The sequence below is a fragment of the Brassica napus genome, chromosome C5 (genome assembly GCF_020379485.1).
Source record: "Brassica napus cultivar Da-Ae chromosome C5, Da-Ae, whole genome shotgun sequence".
NCBI classification, from domain to species: Eukaryota; Viridiplantae; Streptophyta; class Magnoliopsida; order Brassicales; family Brassicaceae; genus Brassica; species Brassica napus.
This window is the reverse complement of record NC_063448.1, coordinates 41,236,320-41,255,499: the sequence shown is the minus strand read 5'-3', so window position 1 is coordinate 41,255,499 and position 19,180 is coordinate 41,236,320. Positions and strand designations below refer to the sequence as shown.

General features: G+C 38.5%; 1 protein-coding gene across 1 annotated transcript; it reads left to right on the top strand.

Moving 5' to 3' along the window:
- The first annotated feature begins 1,154 nt into the window (after positions 1-1,154).
- Positions 1,155-18,866, top strand: LOC125587262. Its single transcript, XM_048757490.1, has 4 exons — positions 1,155-1,169; positions 1,270-1,492; positions 17,747-18,391; positions 18,607-18,866. The coding sequence occupies exons 1-4, from the start codon at positions 1,155-1,157 to the stop codon at positions 18,864-18,866; spliced, it is 1,143 nt and encodes a 380-aa protein (XP_048613447.1).
- Positions 18,867-19,180: the final 314 nt, after the last annotated feature.

The following is a 19,180-nucleotide window of genomic DNA, read 5'->3' as shown; positions in this document are numbered from 1 at the left end:
GTTCAAGCAAATGAGGAGCTTAATCGAAGTTCAAGAAATTGATCTCCCTAATTCAAGTTGGAATTAAGGGGGTGAATGTTGGATAATTCCAAGCTTGTGGAAACTTAACATATTATTAGATGTTTAATATGTTAAGATAAACACAATAAGGAAACCTAGAAATATGAAAAGAAAGTTTCTATTTAGGTTATGTTTGTGTTTTTCATATCTCACATGTTAAAGAGAATTGTTTTTCATATAAATATAGGTGTAAAAGAGAGGTGTTCCATATGATCTAAGAGAAACATATTGAGAGTTTTAGTTTTAAAAAATTTCTAAAGCTAATAAGAAAAGTTGTTCTTATACCTCTTTGTGTTTCTAAAGATTTGAAAGACTCGACTCCGATCATCGATGGCCGACGTGCCAACTGCAATCTTGCCTCTCCTAGTGGCAGCCTTCGTAGATCGCCCACCATGGCCTCTCCAAGAAAGGTTCATCTAAAGTTTATTTTATATCAATTTTTTTTGTATAACTATATCGCATATGCAAAAATTCAGTCTCGTAACATCTGGAAAAGTAGTCATTTTAAAACGTCTAGACTGATCAATGATCAAAATAGCGTTATGGGTAGTATGATGCATGTGTATATGATCTGTAATGCTATATAAGGTTTTTATTTCCAATTTTGGTATAAAAAATAAATCAAATCATTAGTTAATGGTTTGTCGGCAAACAATTTCTAGGCAGGATGTTCATCCAAACTCACCATAAGAGACCTTCCAAGGATTGAATATCGAGTAAATGGAACCAAAACACCATTAATTGATGCCATTTGAAACTTTTAGAAACCATCTAATTTTTCAAGACCAATCTTATAACTTCACCAGATCAAATGATGTTTTGACATGTGAAGGATCAAAGAATGTGAGTAGGCCACGCCAGGACATGTGGGGAAAAATCAAGCTCAATGGTACTACCCTGCGGGATTCACACACCAGCAACATCAACACCACCATCAGGCCGTTCCTTTCTATATATGGGTAAACTATTTTCAATTTCTACGGTCTGATCTTCTTCAATTTTAAATGTACTTAAAATCAATACGATATATAATTAGTTCGGTTTGATATTAAATTATAGGCACCCGTCCTCTTACGTTGCCCCGACCCCCGAACATGACCTTCAATCAAGTAAGTCTCATGATTTCTAAATTAATAAAACTGATATGCTTGCAGTATGATCTTCCATACTTATGAAACAAATTTGTGTCTGATGGTATTTAATGATCAGAAAGTTGGGTACATTAGAGGAACCTATATGAATGGATACTATGCACAGCCTCAGCCACAACCGCTATATTACAACCACCATCACTTGTATGGTGGAGGACGAGATATGGTTGGGGCAAGTCCGATGATGCCTCTCTACACTTTCTATCCTTATCATCAGTCTCAGGCCATCGGATTTACTCAACCTTCCTTTACGAAACCTATTTCCACTCATCCCATATCAGGTATTTTGTCATTTTATCCTAAACCTTATAACGTAAGCTAGATTACTCAAACAATATAAAATAATGACATATTTGACTCATTATAAGAAGTACTGCAATTTTCATTTCAAATAAATATATCAAAACTAACATTTAATCACTTATACATGCATATAAATAATTAAAATTTATATTGTTGCATTATTAACTTAAGTTTAATAATCATAAGTTGTAGAAACGTAGTATTTTGGTTATAATTTGACTCTTGTAGTAAATATTTGTGATTGTTAATGTTCATAAAAACTATTTGTGGTTTTTTTTTTCTCAGAATAACTATTTACTACTATTAAACATCACATATATTGATATACATGGCTAAACGAATGATACAGTTGCGAGAAATGATTCTTGATCTTTTAATATAGTACTAGAGATTGACACACACACGGACGTGCGGGTGTTAATTTTTATTTTTATAAATTGATATTCTTTTTTCATGATAAGTATTATATATTTTATGTGTGTTGTAATATAATTAATTGTATAAGTATTTAAATATTTTAGGTTTTTATACATCCGAATTGAACTCGAATCAAATAGAGTAATATGGTTACTTTTGGTTATTTGGTTATTTTAGGTTAAGTTTAGTTTAAATTAAAAATACCCGAACTGAATCAGTTAATATTGTTACTCTTGGTACAAATATCCGAACCGATCTTAGATACATTAGATTTTGGATATTGGTAGGTTTCTATATATCAAAACTAAATTCATCTTGACTTGGGAAGACCCGATTCGAAGCCCACATGAAAATTTATAATACCGGAATGAAGCATAGTTTCAAAACTCAAAAAATCTGATATTCAAAAGAGATAAGTCGTAGCTGAATAGGTACCCGAATGTCTATGTCTAATTGATTATGTAAACATAAAAAAAAAACAAATTTGTTAACCATTTTGAATTCTTGTCACAAATAAAGTATTTTCATTCAAATATGTCAAACTATTATAGTTAATATGTAAAATAAATGCTGTCAAAATATTATAGTAAATATAATTCATGAAGTATAGTTAAAAAGTAAGAAAATAAATATAAGATAAAATAAAAAAAATTGAAAACAAATAAGTTTTGTTTTGTACTTCTGTAGTAAATGATTTTAATTTATTTAGTAAATATAATAAATGAAGTGGTTAGAATTGATTAAAATATAATGAAAATCTATTAAAAATCACTTAAAAATAGGCAAATATTATTTTGTAGTATGATATCATTTTGATTGATTTCATACCTAAAAAATAGGAATTGCATTTCGAGTATCCTTGATTGTAGGTATAAGAAAATTGGTTGAACATAGCATTCAAAATGTTTTAGCTATATTTTTTTAAGCTTATTAATATAATATTTGTGATTAATGGCAAACCATGTTTTAGTATGTAATTTATTCTGGAAATATTAAACAGAAAACATGTTTCATATTCCACATTTGTAATCTATAGAAACCGACATGACATTTGATTGTATGTACACATATAAAAATTATATATATGATCAACAGTTCCATGTTAGTATTTATGTTAGTATATAATCTATTGTTGTTGGTTGAACAAAAAAATAATAATCTATTGTTGTTAATACCTAAACTATATAATATTTTTTTTTCAAATTCAACGTAATTTTAACTCGAGTACAATAATTTAATTCAATTTGTGATGAATTAGAGTTGTCTAGTTTTCTGATAAGTTAGTTTACATATGTTGTTTCTTTGGTAAAATCAATTCAGTTAACCAGACAATTGATTGTCGGTGGTTAAAGTTGTCAAAGATGGTTTAATCGTAATATATGGTTCAATAATTAAATAGAATTGAAATGGTTTATTTTAAGTATTAATCATGGTTTAGGCCAGTAGCATTAAAATGTAAATATTGAGGAAAAATCAGGGTTAAGATTTATTTGTACTCATGTTTTAATAGTTTAGATGTGAGCAACATATGTAGGTTCTTCATTTGTATCAGTGTGATCAATGTATTCTCATTATTTGTTGGGTGAATTTGCTCAATAGCCAAAATGCAAATGAAAATTAGGTATATGACATTGATTTTGACATATTTAACAAACTAACATTTATACCACTTATGAACCGGTTATACCCTTTTCATCAACAAATATCCAGTTAACAAAGGAGAGAAGGGATGACGTCTACAAAGAAAGATATGAACAAAAATGTAACGAGCATTATTCTCCATATAAAGGCATGTAAAGCCACCCACGTAACAGTTTTAGTTACCACATACATATTATAGGTGACAGAGCTGATGGTGCCAACTTAAATGATGAATGAAACTAATTTGGGATGTCTGAGACTCCAGTGATTGTGCCTAAAATGAATCAAAATGTACAAATACATTACTTGGACTGAAGTTCCTGAATGTGTTAGTCCATACCAATGGCGTAGTATAGAACTACTTGGTCCCAAAACTATTCCATTTGAAACCGTTGGAATAGAAATTAGCGATCATGAGTATAATATTCACTACTAAGTCCCTGCAATGGAGTGCATGATAATGCGAAGAACAATTTTTATAGCCGAAATAGTATAGATGATGAAGCTCATGATATTATACAAGTGACTTGAAAGAGAGGAAAATCACGTCACTTAAATATTTACCGCATCTAGAATTACTGTGCACAGTAAATGTATAGACTAAAATAGAACTCCTTCCAATATATCTTGTATTCCATTTACCAACCTCAGTTACTCTATTCTATTTTACCAAAATAGTATAAGACACCAACTTCATCACAACTCTAAATAATAAATTGTATCCCAATCCACCTCCAATCCATAAATATTAAACACTAACCCTAAAAGAAAATATAAACCCAAAACAGAAATATAAACTTCAACCCCAACGATAAATACTAAAGTTTTTTAATAAAAAAAATGTATTACATATCACCGAAATAGTATAGGATTCTAATCCCGCTCACAACCACTAAATACTAATCCCAACAACAAAACATACTTCATGCTTATTCATTGTAAAATAATATAAACCCTATCAACTAACCATTAACTCTACACAGAAATATAAACCCAAATCCAATAGTCAACCCTAATTTTCCATATAATAAACCCAAATTTCGAAATGCCAGTAAAATGCATTATCATTCTACATGAGGCATATATAATAGAAAATATGAAAATATAGTTGCAATCTGAAGATCATCTTAACATATTTTTCAAATGCTGATATGGCTATGCCTTCATGGAAAGTGGTAATGCTTGCCCCAACGTCAACCCCAATAGTACATAAACTAAACCCTATCAACTATTCACTAAACCCTACACAGAAATATAAACCTTAATCCAATGTCAACCCTAGTCTTCCATAAACTAAATCCTAACCACTAATTACTAAACCCTACATGGAAATATAAATCCTAATCTAATGTCAACCCCAATATTTCATAAACTAAACCCAAATTTCGAAATATGAGTAACATGCATTTTCATTATAAAGGAGCATATAGAATAGAAAAGGTGTCAAACGATATAGCACAATAAATATATATTGTTCAAATTTTGAAGTATTCAAGATTGCAGTGAAGGAAGTAATGCTTACACCAAATTCACATTGTATTTTGTTTTATTTGTATGTTATAATAAATTATATTCCATTTATGTTTAACATATTATTTATCTTTACAAAATCATATACAAACTAATATAAACCACATATATACACCAATAGAAAACTCATATCAATAGAATATGAAACAACGAACAAGATTGAACCATCTCTTTCAAGCATCGAATGAAATATAACTTACTAAATAGTACATTATGTATTAATAAATATGGCAAATAAGAGAAGAGCCAAATTTGAAAATGATTGTTTGTTCCATTTCATAAAATACTATAGAAATACTATTACCCTTCGAACTCATCCATGACAAACCTGAAGAACAAAATGAAAATGAAGATACACGTTAATTTACAAGTTGGAAGGAAATGACAGCATATGAGATATGCTACTAGTATATGAATTACTTTATGGTTAGGTTAAATTTTTAGTTGTTTCAATCCCAAATAGCCTAGCTATGCGAGTAAATAACTAACATATGCAATTAGAATTATACCATCTGATATAATATATAATTTATATATATGGAACAGAACATGTGGTCAGATGGAATGTAAAGCAAATAATATATTAGTTCTAATACGATTCCTCAGAAATAGCAGAAGAATAGAATGGCACGTAACCAGTCTCTAAAACTAATAATTTCCATTTCAAATAGCACAGGTTCCATAAGATATTCCATTTCACACAAAACAAAACTTTTTTTTATCGCAAAAGGGACTTTTCATTCCAAAATCACTATCCTCCATTTGTAGTAAACAGATGAGTACGACGAACGGAAAAAAGTTCAACCCTAAACCAAAAAAGAACTTACGATATGGTTACGGGGTTGGAAATCGAGATATCAAGTCAAATCGATTATTGAGGCCGGAAATCTAACCGCCCTTTCACTTCCTTGGGTCTTCTTGTGATTTTGACAACTACTTACTTCACCGCAACAGATGCTCCCTCGCCCAAAACGAATTTGCTTACGGAAACTCTCGCCGGAGTGAAGCAGGGGAAAAGAAGAGGCGAGGCTCTGATGTGAAAATATTCAACTTTCTTCCCTTTTACCGATTAAAAATTATTGTGTAGAAGGGGTGTGATTCCGAAGAACCACGATGCCCGTTTTACCAAAAAAATGGGTTTAATTTTAATTTTTTATTTGGCAAGTTTTCCCAATTGCTTCCAAGGGTAATACGGAAATAATACATATAATTCAAGGGGAACATGAAAAAGGTAGGGCAATTGGCCAGTTTCTTAATTATAAATTGTTTGACTGCTATACGGTGCAATTTCCCTTATTTCTTTGGATCAATGTAGAGAATATTAAATCATTAAAGCCTGAATAATATATCTTGTTGGCAAAAAAAATATATTCTTACATGTGTATTGCATACATAATGTTTCAGTTCTTATCCATCTAGCATCTGTCTATACATCTTTTACTAGGTTTGAACAAATTAAATCTGATGAGGCATACATGCATACACAATTTAGTCACCTTACACTACAATAAAACACAATTATAACGATGACGGTTTTCGTAGTTATTTTGTCGTAAAATAGGGTTTACGAGGAATTGACTACGAAATCCATTTCGTCGTTAAACGTTTATCGTAATGGATATTTCTTCGCTAATTCGTCGTAACTTTACGACGAAACGTTTCGTCGTAAATTGGAGTCAAAAGTTTTGTCGTAAATTCCATGTAACACATCTCCTCGTAAAAGACACGTTAATTGTTTCCTCGTAAAAGACACGTAAAATTATTCGTCGTAAAGAACATGTAAATCATTTCCTCGTAAAAAACACGTAAAATTTTCCTCGTAAAGAACATGTAAATTATATTCTCGTAAAGTACACGTAAACAATTTCCTCGTAAATAAGACGCTCAATTTCGTCGTTGTTTTCTCGGTAATAATTTTCAGTTTCCTCGTTAATTAGACGTAAATTAGCTACAAATTTGCTTTGATTCTTTATTTTTTACAAAAACAAAAATATAATCAAATTTATTTTTAAATTTATTTCAAAATTATTAAAAATATAAATAATATAAGAACGAAAATATTTTATAAATATTTAAGTTTCAAATTTTTAATACAAAATAAAAGAAGAAAAAAAAGCTAAGGGTTGTTGGAGGGGCGGAGCGCGTCGTAGAACTCCTGACTCCTCATCTGCACATCTTCTTCATTGTGAGATGGCTCTGGAATGAGATTTTGTGTCCGAATCTGTGCCACCATGGCCTCCACCTGAGGATTTCCAGACGCCAGAACGTCTAGAATGCCCTCGAATGAAGTCATACGAGCTGCAAACGCAGACCGTGTCGAGTTCAACTCGGAACACAGCTCAGTGACTTCATCAGCCCGTCTCTGACCATAAGACGATGTCGCTCTTGGGACGTCGTTGATGAAATCAATCCCCAACGTACGTCCCTTTTTCTTAGGGACAACCTTTTAAAAAAAAAGGAACGTTAGTAATTAAAAATTATATTAAATGAATAATAATAATTAAAGATTTAAAAAATTTACCTCCTCGTAAATCTGATCCACTTCAAGTGTGGATAATGTGACCGGTATTCCATCGGGAGACTGCTGGGTCAGCTGGGTTTGGCGGTTGATACCACTCAAATTACCCTAAGGAGTGATTTATACTCTCTTAAATAAGAGGTCGAGTTGTAGTACTTAGGGATCGAATTCAATGGGAGCTAGGGAACCTAAGAAATCTAATATGATTTGTTAAGCAGGATCTTTTAATGGTTTGAATGTAAATTACAGTTTTTAATCAAGTAAAGTGTTTGCTCAATTGATTGGTTTAGGTTTTGGTGCTTAAAAGGAAATAGATAGACTTAGGGTTTTTATTCAGGAAACTTGGGATTATAATCATATAGATGCTTAATGAGTTGCATGCAGCATGGATGATAATGTAAAGCTCAACTACTTAGTTAACAAGTCCATCAGCATTCGCAATGTTTGGACTTGTCTATTAACTAGATCTAATGATCTCAACTATCGTATGTCGATCAATAGAAAGTGTCGATCGATGATCCTATTGGGATATCGATCGATTCACTTTTCACTCCGTCAATTGATTATTCAATAATGATATCGATCGACGCGCTTCTAGTTAAGCTTTATGCGCGGGTTGAATGAATGCTTACTAAGCTCACTAGAACAGCTCTCGCCTTACTCATAGCAAGAAACTTAGCTCACTTAGAATGTTTTCAGGATGAGAATGAAGCTCTCGCTTTTATCTATCAATCCTAGGGCAGGTTCTAGGTAGCTAATCTAGAGACAAACATTAATGAACAATTTTAATGATAATTACCACAACTCAGCAATCTATAGTTGGGGCTAATCCCTCCTAACATATTTAAACCATAAAATCTAATAATGGAACTACTCAGACATGGCTAATCAATTCATAACAACAATTAGGTAAGAAAATTTCATTAGAATAGTAAATAGATATTAATGGAGTTCCAATCACAAATTATAAATTTGGATCTTCTCTCCAATCTATCAAAATCCTAGAAAACCTTACTATGAAACTAATAAATCAAGAAAGCACACTTTTTTGCCTCTAACATGGTGGCAAAGCTTATATAATTAGGTTAAAACTCGTCATGGGTAATCTTGTAAATTGGTGAAGACTTGGACTTCAAGTCGGCTGTGACCAAACGGACTTTCTGCGTGCTTCGCTGTCGATCAATGTCAAGACATGAACATCAATCGATTACCTCTTTTCATTATCGACCGATGGTCGAGCTCGATGGTCATCTCGGGTGATTGCTCTAAATATCTCCAAAATGCTTCAAAATCATCACTTATCTCCAAATCACTCCTGATCCTATAAATATGCTAAATAGACTCTATAGTATAATAATTAGTAGTTAAAACACTTATAAACCATGGATAAAAGTGGGTCAAATCCATGGTCTATCAACTCCTCCAGACTTACTCTTTTGCTTGTCCTCAAGCAAAACAAACAGGCAGTCTCTCTGATAGAAGTTCGAAAACAGCAGGGACTCGCATGATTTAAAACTTAGAATCTTAACCTCTACAATATTGCAATCCACATCTAAAAAGTCATAATCACAAAAGCACATTATACCATATCCTAGCTTAACAACCAAATTCATCTAGCCAACAACTTAGCAAATCTTGTCTGACATTCCCTTCTACCAACCTCATTTCTTAGCATAAAATAAAAGTGCAGGCTTTACCTTGGGGATATCGATCACATGATGCAAGGACTTTCAAACAAGTATAAGGACATGCAGGTAAACATTAGTTCCTATCCTCTCTCTCTACTAATTCTCTCTCTTAGTCAAAATCTACTTATATTAGCAAGATCATTGACCAAGATTGGACAGGCTTCCATGAATCAAGCCTTAATGGTTGTTGCCACCAAGTCCTGTTCACTTCTTTTTGACCAATATCCTAGGATTATTTGTGAAGCAAGCCTTAATGGTTGTAGCCACCAAGTTCTGTTCTAATCTTGTACCTATAGAATTCTTATGAAGCAAGCCTTAATGGTTGTAGCCACCAAGTCCTATTCGAATTTCTTCCTAATAAATCTCTAATATATATATATATATAATTTCAAAAATAGAGAGAGAAATGGTGATTAATCTATCTACACAAGGCTTTACCTACCAGACTTGTTTGAAGAATCCGATCCCATGTATACCAAGCCCCAAGACAAGCAGTTGTGTCAAGTTTAGTGTTGGAGGTCAGCTTTGGTTCCCTCAAACAATCTCAGCAAGTGTGGATAGTTGACAGGTTGATCCACTTTAGTATCTTTAGTACTATCTGCAATCAGTAAATCTAGAATAGTGCTAAAGAGTGGTTAGATCACAAGCAAAATCTATAAGTTCATTATCCCATTCTTGACTCAATAAAACCTTTTTGAAAAATATTTTAATAAGACTCATAAATAGATTACTATCAGTGAACTTCCTCCCAGACTTAAACTACACTGTCCCCAGTGTAAATTCAGGCGGAGTTATGGTGATAACTAAATCATAAGGACTCAATGTATCAAGTTAGAACGATATACCAGACCGGAGTGGATGTCGACCGATGTAAGGATGTTGATATCGGTTGCGGCATGTTAGGCAATGTCGATCGATGTCGACAACTTCTCGTCGGTCGATACTCACGGCAATCGTCTACTCGGATCTTTTTTTTATGACCTACAATAATTAAAAACCAACATAAATAATATATCAATAAGAACTAAATAAATATTACCTAATAGTGGGTTGCCTCCCACTCAGCTTTGTTATAGTCATTTTAGCTTGACTTTGGAGGTGATTGGGCTAGTAGTGTTGAAAGCTGGAACTTGCTGGAAAACAAGTGTCCATCTCTTCTTTGGCTTGTTTAACCATGTACCAGTGAAGTCTCTCATTGCTTTATCCCCTCTGCGCCATTTTACCTTCATTGTTGCAATTGTGTTTTCTATTCTCTCAAGGTTGAACTGATGTCTTCTAAGTATGGCGTAAGTGTGAGCTAAGATCTCCTCTCCATGGTGATGTGTGTCAGACATGTCTGATGTCACCTTTGGTACTAGCCGACCTCGGTTTTTAGCGTCGTCGACCGATGTTCGATGATGAATGTCGGTTGATTTGTTGTTGCGTCTGTCGATCGATGCGGATGCTTCTGGTCGACGGACAATGTAACTCTGAATCTCCACCAATTCCCCTTGCATAGCTTCAATCTTGGAAGTCAATGCACTGATGCTAAGATCCATTGGGAAATAGATGTCATCACATCTTCCATCAAGCCTCTCTTCTGTAGTTTCTAGAGCTCTATAAATCCCTTCTACCAACTGATCTATCTCCTCCCTGGTGTGAAAGCTTTATGGAGACTTCCTCAGATATGAATGTGGTGGACAGTTGTCGACCGATGCTGGTAAGCGTTTGTCGATCGATGTTGGTAAGCGACAATCGATCGATGTTGGTAAGCGACAATTGATCGATGCATGATGTCTTATGTCGATCGGTGTCTGGCGAAAAGCGTCGGTTGCTTGCTGAATTCTGGCTATGTCTTGCCTCATCTCTTCCATGCATGTAGTTAACCAACTGATGCTATCATTCAGTGGATGGTAGACACCATCAAGCTTCATCTAGAAAGCTTCTTTGTTGTTCTCCTGTTCTCCACAGACTCCATAGAACATCTCATTGATCTCATCCTTGGTGTAGATCTCTGGTACCAGCTTGGTCTGTGTGAATAAGTTAGCATGTTCAGGAAGACATATGTAGCTTGGCTCTTCTCTCGAAGCTCTTTCCAGGAGTCTTCTGATATCTCTGTTGTGAACACGAATGGTGCTCATTATACGTCCGTCTATTGCTCTTGTGTAGCCATATGGGTCCCTGAAAATACCAAATTCGTCTGGAATTAGTTACTCGTTATCAAATTTATCTTTTTTGCTTACAGTGGTTTTTTTTTTTATAACGGATGTCGAGCGATGTTGTATGAGCAACATCGATCGATGTTGAAGGATTGATGCTGATTGATGGACGTCTTGCTCTGTCGATCAGGTGGATGGGTCGTGTTCTTCCCCAAGTAGCGTATCCTTGATCTATTTCATCGCGTCTTTGCATGTTAAGTAGTTCCTCATATGTGAAATCTTCATGTAGTTCATCTTCGCCATAAACTACTGTCTCTACTGCATAACTTTCGTGATGGTGATCATCTGCCCAACTGCCAATCGAGTAATTTCCTTCTCACACACGGTCGACCTCTGTGTCGATCGATGGGTAGTCGGCAATGTCGGTCGATGCTCGTTTCCGGTTTCTCTGATGAGGCTGAGTATCGATCGATAGTGAGCTAGTAATGTCGATCGATGGTGCATTCCTTTTCCAAGAGGAATGATGTAGAAGTGTATTTTCCTCATCAAGGATGGCTTTGTACTCAGTAGCTCGTTCCTCCTCATAGTCTTCATCATAATCTTCATTTTGCAAGTTTTGTCTGGTGTATGCGGCAATAGCGGGGTTGTAGTTGTCGTTCTCCCAATCATCTGGACTACTATCAACCGATTCTTACTGTAATGTGTCGGTCGATTTCTGATGGCCGCTATCGATCGATGTTGCAGTGTGAGTTTCGATCGACGCCGAGTAATCTGTCTCGTATTCCTCTCCACAGTGACAAGCTGCAATGATTCCTGGATCATTGATTCTTCTGGAGGCGTCTGTGACTTCTTGACTGGAATGTGGTCGTAGTGGGTATGAGGATCTATGAGCATCAAACACAACTGATTTGATTGCAGGTTGCACACTGCTCCTATTGTTGACAAGAAGACTCTCCCAAGCAAGAGAGAACAGTTTCAGTTTAACTTGATATCCAAGACATGGAAATCAACTGGAACTAAGACATTACCAATATGCACCTCTAGGTCTCTCACAATCCCTCCTGAATTTTTCTGAGAACAATCCACAAAAGTGAACAGCTCGTTGGAAGGCTCCACTTGCAGACCCAGATGGTCTGCCATAACTCTAGGTAGGATGCTGACTGAAGCTCATGTGTCGCACAAAGCATGTGGGAACTCAATACCCTTCACCGTGCATGGTATTGCGAATTGCCCAGGATCACTCTTCTTCTTCAATGTAACCCTCTTCCTCATCTTTTCTCTAGCTTCACATAACATTCTCTTGATGTCTTCTTCTTTCTCTTTTTTCTCTTTGAAGAACATCCACAATCTGTGAGTATAATAATCATCCTCGAATGGCTTATCTATAGGAATCCTGAACACTCTCTTTCGGAAACTTTCCTTTTCCTTATCATTGGCCTCCTCTTCAGATGCTTCTCCACTTTTTCCTTTCTTTTCCTTAGGGTTCTTCCCATAGGAACCCTATCAACTTCCATCGAATCTCCTCCATCATCTGAAGGTATCCTGACGGTCTCTCGTGGGTTTTCTGAAGGTTTGGGTTTGGGTCTGAGTGCATTAAGACGTGAAACATCTATCTTTGGCATCTGCACTCGGTACGTAATAGGTGCTCGTCGATCAATGGGCGCTGGAGGTTATCGATCGATGCTGGTATCACCTTGTTGAGCGATAGTGGATTCTCCAGGTCGATCGATGGAGGTATCAGCTCGTCGAGCGATTCTTACGTTATCAGGGCTGGGCGGATGTGGGTGTTTCGCTGCGAACTCCTCGTGAGTCAGAATCCTCGCAGCATTGCAAGATGCGGTTGACTTCGTAGATTTCAACGATCAATGCTCTGGAGATCCTGTCGATCGATTTGGACTGGGTAATGTGGATCGATGCTGATAGTCTGACGTCGATCGACACCAATGCGATCCACCAAAACTCATCAGACTTTCTACATCGAAATCTCCTTCTTGCAGCTTCTCTTCCTTCACCACTTGCCAGAAATCATCGAAAACATCCCCAATGATGGCATTCACGTGGTGTTTCATCACATCATCTCCTACCCCTCTTGTCAAGACTTCCTGCCTCTTAAGAGCTTCTCCTGTCTACACAACCTTCATCTCTAGCTTCTTCACATGAGTGCTCAAAGTGTCAAACTTTGTGTTCAGGTTGGTGTAGACAGAATCAATCTTCCCATTGAAGTCCGCTGTCATGCGCTGATGTGCCTCAAGAACCCTATCAAGCATCTCTTCAATCTTGCTCTCTTGAGTAGGCGGCGGTGACTTCTGGTAGTAGGAACTTCCATAATTCCTGTTGTTGCTGTAGGGTTTCTAGTACTGCGAACTCTGGTTGAAATTTTCCCTATTTCCATAGGAGTTTTTGTTTCCACCCTGGTTTCCAGAACGTTGGAAACATGTTCTACCAATGAAGTTCACCTCTTCTTCTTCCTCTTCTCTACCCTCTGTGTCTACAGCTTCTGCATCTTCAATCAAGCAGACCTGCTTCCTGAGAAGCATGTGAACACTGTCCAGCTTTGCCTTCACCTCATCCATCTGATCATTCCCAAGGATGGTGGCAGATTTTCTCCTCTCAAAATCAGTGTTCTTGGTGCTGTTGCTAGATGCTAGGTTTTCAATGACCTTCACTGCCTCTCCTGGATTCCTGGTGTTGAAGTTCCCATTGCTGGAAGTATCAAGAGCCATCTGGTACTGCACCGCAATGCCTCTGTAGAAAGTTGATGTAATCCTAAGCTGTCAAAGGATTACAAGCTCCTTGGATCAAAGTGATGATCGATCCAACAAGAGGGGTGGTTCTTCTAATCGATCTAATCGACTATAAAACCGGCTGGATGGGAGTGATGATGATGATCTCGGACAGAACAGGGTGTTGACTGATTCCACAATCAACCACGAAGAAGAACAGCCTGATTCCACAAGCAGTCTCAATCGCCAATCACTAAGACAAGTGAATCCACACAAGGCTTGATGATCAAAATATCTCAAAGACACAAAGACTTCGAAGAAAAGAAACTGAAAAGTTTATTATTTCTTAGGTAAAATATTTGTGCCTTACAATGTGATATCTAATGAGCTTATATAATGCTCAGTACAAGGCTTAGAAAGCTAAACAAAAACAGAAAACTTGCTAAAAATCAGAAAACTAGCCGTTAGGCTTTAAATGAGAAATTATGAAAGAATCTCGGCCAAAGGATGAGCTGCTTGTATCTGGACAACTTTGGGAAGATTCTAGGAGCCTTTGGGATCTTATGGTTGATAGAAAAAATCGCCAAAGTGCTTGCAATCTTAGAGAGAAAGAGCTGTTGGGATTTATTGTAAATCTGCTCCAAAAATGGCAAGTTGAGATGGTGAAGAATCTGGGTGATCAAGTGAGGTTTAGTGCATGGTATCAACTCTCCAACTGGTCTTAGATGTAATGAATGATCTCCTGGCTTCCACATGTGAGTTTGAGTTGCACACTCCTTAAGCAAAGAATTACTTTCCTTGAATAGAACCAGTTCGGATGCAGTGTAGGTAGCCTGACTTGTAAATAGTGTATCTTCTAAACCACTACTCCTTTTGGTGCGAAACCAATTCACCGCGTGCTCTGGTTGAGTTGAGAATCTATAGGAAGTGGTTTCACGGCAAAAATCCTCATAGTCGCAAAGATATCCTTCTTTGGATGCACCTATGTCACTGCTGGCTCCAATGTAGCTTGTATGGTTGATCTTATGAGCTGGTGGTCCAGCTACTGACTTGAGGTCCTCATCAAAAGTACTGAGCAGTTGTACTTCATTGAATCCATGGTGTAGACAGTCTCTCTGATAAGACTTGAATCCATGGTGTAGACAGTCTCTCTGATAAGACTTGAATCCATGGTGTAGACAGTCTCTCCTCAAGTCTTCAGCATGTGCTTCATCAAAGAAATTTCATAAGAATGCATTCTTGATGTCGCTCCAGGATGTGAGAGATCCTGGTGGTAACTGCTTAAGCTAATGCAAAACTTCTCCAGCAAGTGAGAACGTGAAAAGCTTGCATAGGAGATAATCCTCAGGGACTCCCTTGACTTAAATAGCAGATATCAGATCCTCGAACCTCTCCAGATGGTCCATAGGATGCTCGTGAGATAATCCATGGTAGGGTATCTGTCCCACGAGTGTATAGTACTGCGCCTTCAATTCGTAATCCCTCTGAATAGTGGGAGGACGAATGGCTGATCTGTTGGTGTAGAACTGATCTGGACGGTTGTAGTCATCCAAAGTTTTGGGTCACGCAGCCTCATCTACAGGTAGAGTAGTGCCTGTAGCATTAGCATCAGACTCATGGATTGCAGCCCCCTGTGCATCTATCCTCTGACCTGCTGCATTACGCAGATGACCTTCCTGGTCATGCAGGTCTCCATTATAATCTCGTACAAGTATCAGAGTCACAACCATGCCTCGCGGCTCAATATCGGTCGATGTCCGGACTGGAGTATCGATCGATATCGGATGGACGATGTCGGTCGATGGAAGATGAGTGTCTTCGGTTGACGGTGGTGAGCGAGTATCGGTTGACCGTGGTGAGCGAGTATCGGTTGACGGTGGTGAGCGAGTATCGGTCGACGGGACTAGTGTCTGGGTCGACGGGACTAGTGTCTGTGTCGACGGGACTAGTGTCTGGGTCGACGGTGGTTGAACGAAATCGAGCGACGAACAAGTGTTATTGTCGATCGATGAGGAGCTCGCTTCTTGTTGGGGTCAAAAACGGATACGACGAAGTTAATGTCCGAATCTCCGTAAAAATAGGCGAAATTTTTTTTTACGAAAGTTATTCTTCGTAAAAAAAACCTTTACGAAGAGGCTCGCGGTAAAATCATATTCTAATCTCGATCGAACCAAATACCGATCATCCAAACAAGCCACGGACAAGCTCGAGTATGGCAAATTGGACCATCTACAAACCAAGCTCGGTCGCTATGTAGCGACCAAGTACGCACACGGCTCAGTCGCTACGTAGCGACCGAGCACGCACACAGCTCGGTCGCTACGTAGAGACCGAGTTCGAACCAAGCTCGGTCGCTACGTAGCGACCGAGCACGCACACACGGCTCGGTCGCTATGAGTTCGAGCCAAGCTCGGTCGCTACGTAGCGACCGAGCATGCGCACGGCTCGGTCGCTACGTAGAGACCGAGCACGTACGCGGCTCGGTCGTTACGTAGCGAATGAACTCTCCCAAAACGTCGATACGACACGAATCCATGCATTCTCGTCTACTCTTTAATGCTATCTCCCATGAGCCATGGCTAAACCATTCTTTGTTCCTCATCATTCGAAGTCATCAGTCAAACTTTACGATAAAAACCGCGGGAAGTTCATTTTTATCAAAGAAACCGTAATAAACGTTTTGAGTCAAAGAACGGCCCAAAGAGACCTAAAACGCAGCTCGAAGCCCACTTATGATTTCTTAACCGAAAACCCATAAGTCTTATGACGGTTGATGCTTGGTTCATAAGGCAAGATAAATACCAAGTTTCTGCGGATAGATGTAAAGTTTCCGAAGATAATCACGAAGATCGGAAAAAACAGAATATCTTCATTTTTGAGCTATGACGGCTTAAGGGTAGAAAGGGAAAGGCGCAAACCGACCTAAGAGCAAGTATATAAGGAGTCCTAGGCGAGAGGCAGAGGAGAGGCAATACACATCAAACTTAGCACTTAGAGCAATTTAGGAAATTTTCCGTTTTTGTTGTTTGAACTGTGACTCAATTAGGTTTAGCAGCCTTAGGGTTTTAGAACTAGGAATCTCGCCGACAGCTCTCGTAGCCCAGGCTCTTACCTTGTTGTAACGCTCAAACGCGAATTCGGAATAAGATAAACTTTGCTCTCTTTTCGATTTCTTATTTTATCGTTTTTATTTCATGTTCTGATTGCTTGGCGTGTGGTATTAGCAGATATCCGGGACCTCTGGGAAACTAGGGTTCTCCTACTTTCCTTATTTATACGGAAATCGACAGTGTGAATTTCGGTTCCCACAGTTTGGCGCTAGAAGGAGGGGGCTACGGATCAATCTAACTCTCAGCCACAACACGCTCAACCAGACATGTCAACTGACGACGCAGATAGCATACAAACTCCTCTCAATGGAGGAAGCGACACCAATCTCCACACTCCAGCAGCGGGTGTCTCCGCGGCCAACGCACCAGCCAACGCCGCAACGCTCGAGGAGTTTAAAAAGATGTTCGCCACCTATGAAAAAAGGTCAGAGGAACAGGATAAGCTCGTGAACACCTTGACCAAACAGGTCGAAACCTTATCGACAAGGACTCGAGCAATCCATCCCCGCGGAACCCCGAAGGTTTGCAGGAAAATACTCGACTTCCAACTCCACACGACAGGTCCGGAACGTCGCGGGAACGTCCTTCGGGACAAAACCCCAGCGAAACATCCCCTGCCGAGAAATGGAACTCAGAGAGTCCTCCACCTCCTGCTAAGGACACGGAGGCCAATGAAGTCGAGCATGTCGACTTGGATCCCAGCAACGTCACCAACGATACTGAGGAGGACGCTGACAAACATCCAAGAAGAATCAGAAGCCGATCCGCTCGGGAAAGCTCCCCGTTCGATAAACCAATGACAGAAGATGAGGAAAACCTCTACAGGATCGAACAGGAGGAGCTGGCCAAAAAACAGGCCGGGATTACTCGCAGCAAACGCCGACAAGCTCGGAACTCTGCTAGCGAGAAATCAGACATACGCGACCTACGCGACTACATAACCAAAACTGCTGCGGAAGTAAGGGCCGTGAAATCCCAGATCCATCACGCTACCAGTGCTGCCCCAGAGATCGATAGAATACTCGAGGGAGCTCAGAAAACGGCTTTCACCGCTCGCATCTCTGATACGAGAGTATCTGACCCGGGAAAAATTAAAGTACCAAAGTACGATGGTACGACTGATCCCAAAGCTCATCTTCAGGCTTTCCACATCACGATGGGAGGGACAGACTGAAGGATGGCGAAAAAGACGCCGGCTACTGCCGTCTGTTCGTCTGAAACCTGGAAGGAGCAGCTCTCAAATGGTTCGCACGCCTCAGGAGAAACTCCATCGGAAGTTTCAGCCAGCTCGCATCGGAATTTCTCAAACAATATTCTATGTTCATAGATAGAGAAACATCCAATGTCGACCTCTGGAGTCTGTCCCAAAGGGAAGACGAACCCCTCCGTGAGTTCATAAGCCGGTTCAAGCTGATTATGTCAAGGGTTAGCAGGATAAGCGACAAGGTGGCCATAGACGCACTCAGAAAAACACTCTGGTACAAGTCAAAATTCAGAAAATGGATAACCCTCGACAAACCACGGATGATCCAAGACGCCCTCCTCGAAAGATGTAGACCAAAAGACGAAAAAGAAAAGCTCTCGTAATGATAAGTACGTCCATCACGAGGGGGAAGAACTCTAAGGAGCGCATAACTATGCGATCAATTTGGATCAAGGCCGAACCACAGGTAATACCTGGACTCGCAATCAAGGATACGACGAAAACACCTTCTGCGAGTTCCACCAGACCCGAGGGCACTCCACGACTAACTACAAAGTCCTGGGAGCGAGATTGGCCGCGAAGCTACTAGCTGGAGAGCTCTCCGAAGTAACCAGCGTAAAAGATCTCATCCTCGAGACCGATCGCCTCCAAAGACGGACAAGAATCCACCTGCAGAGAATTCCCCTCAAAGAAACCA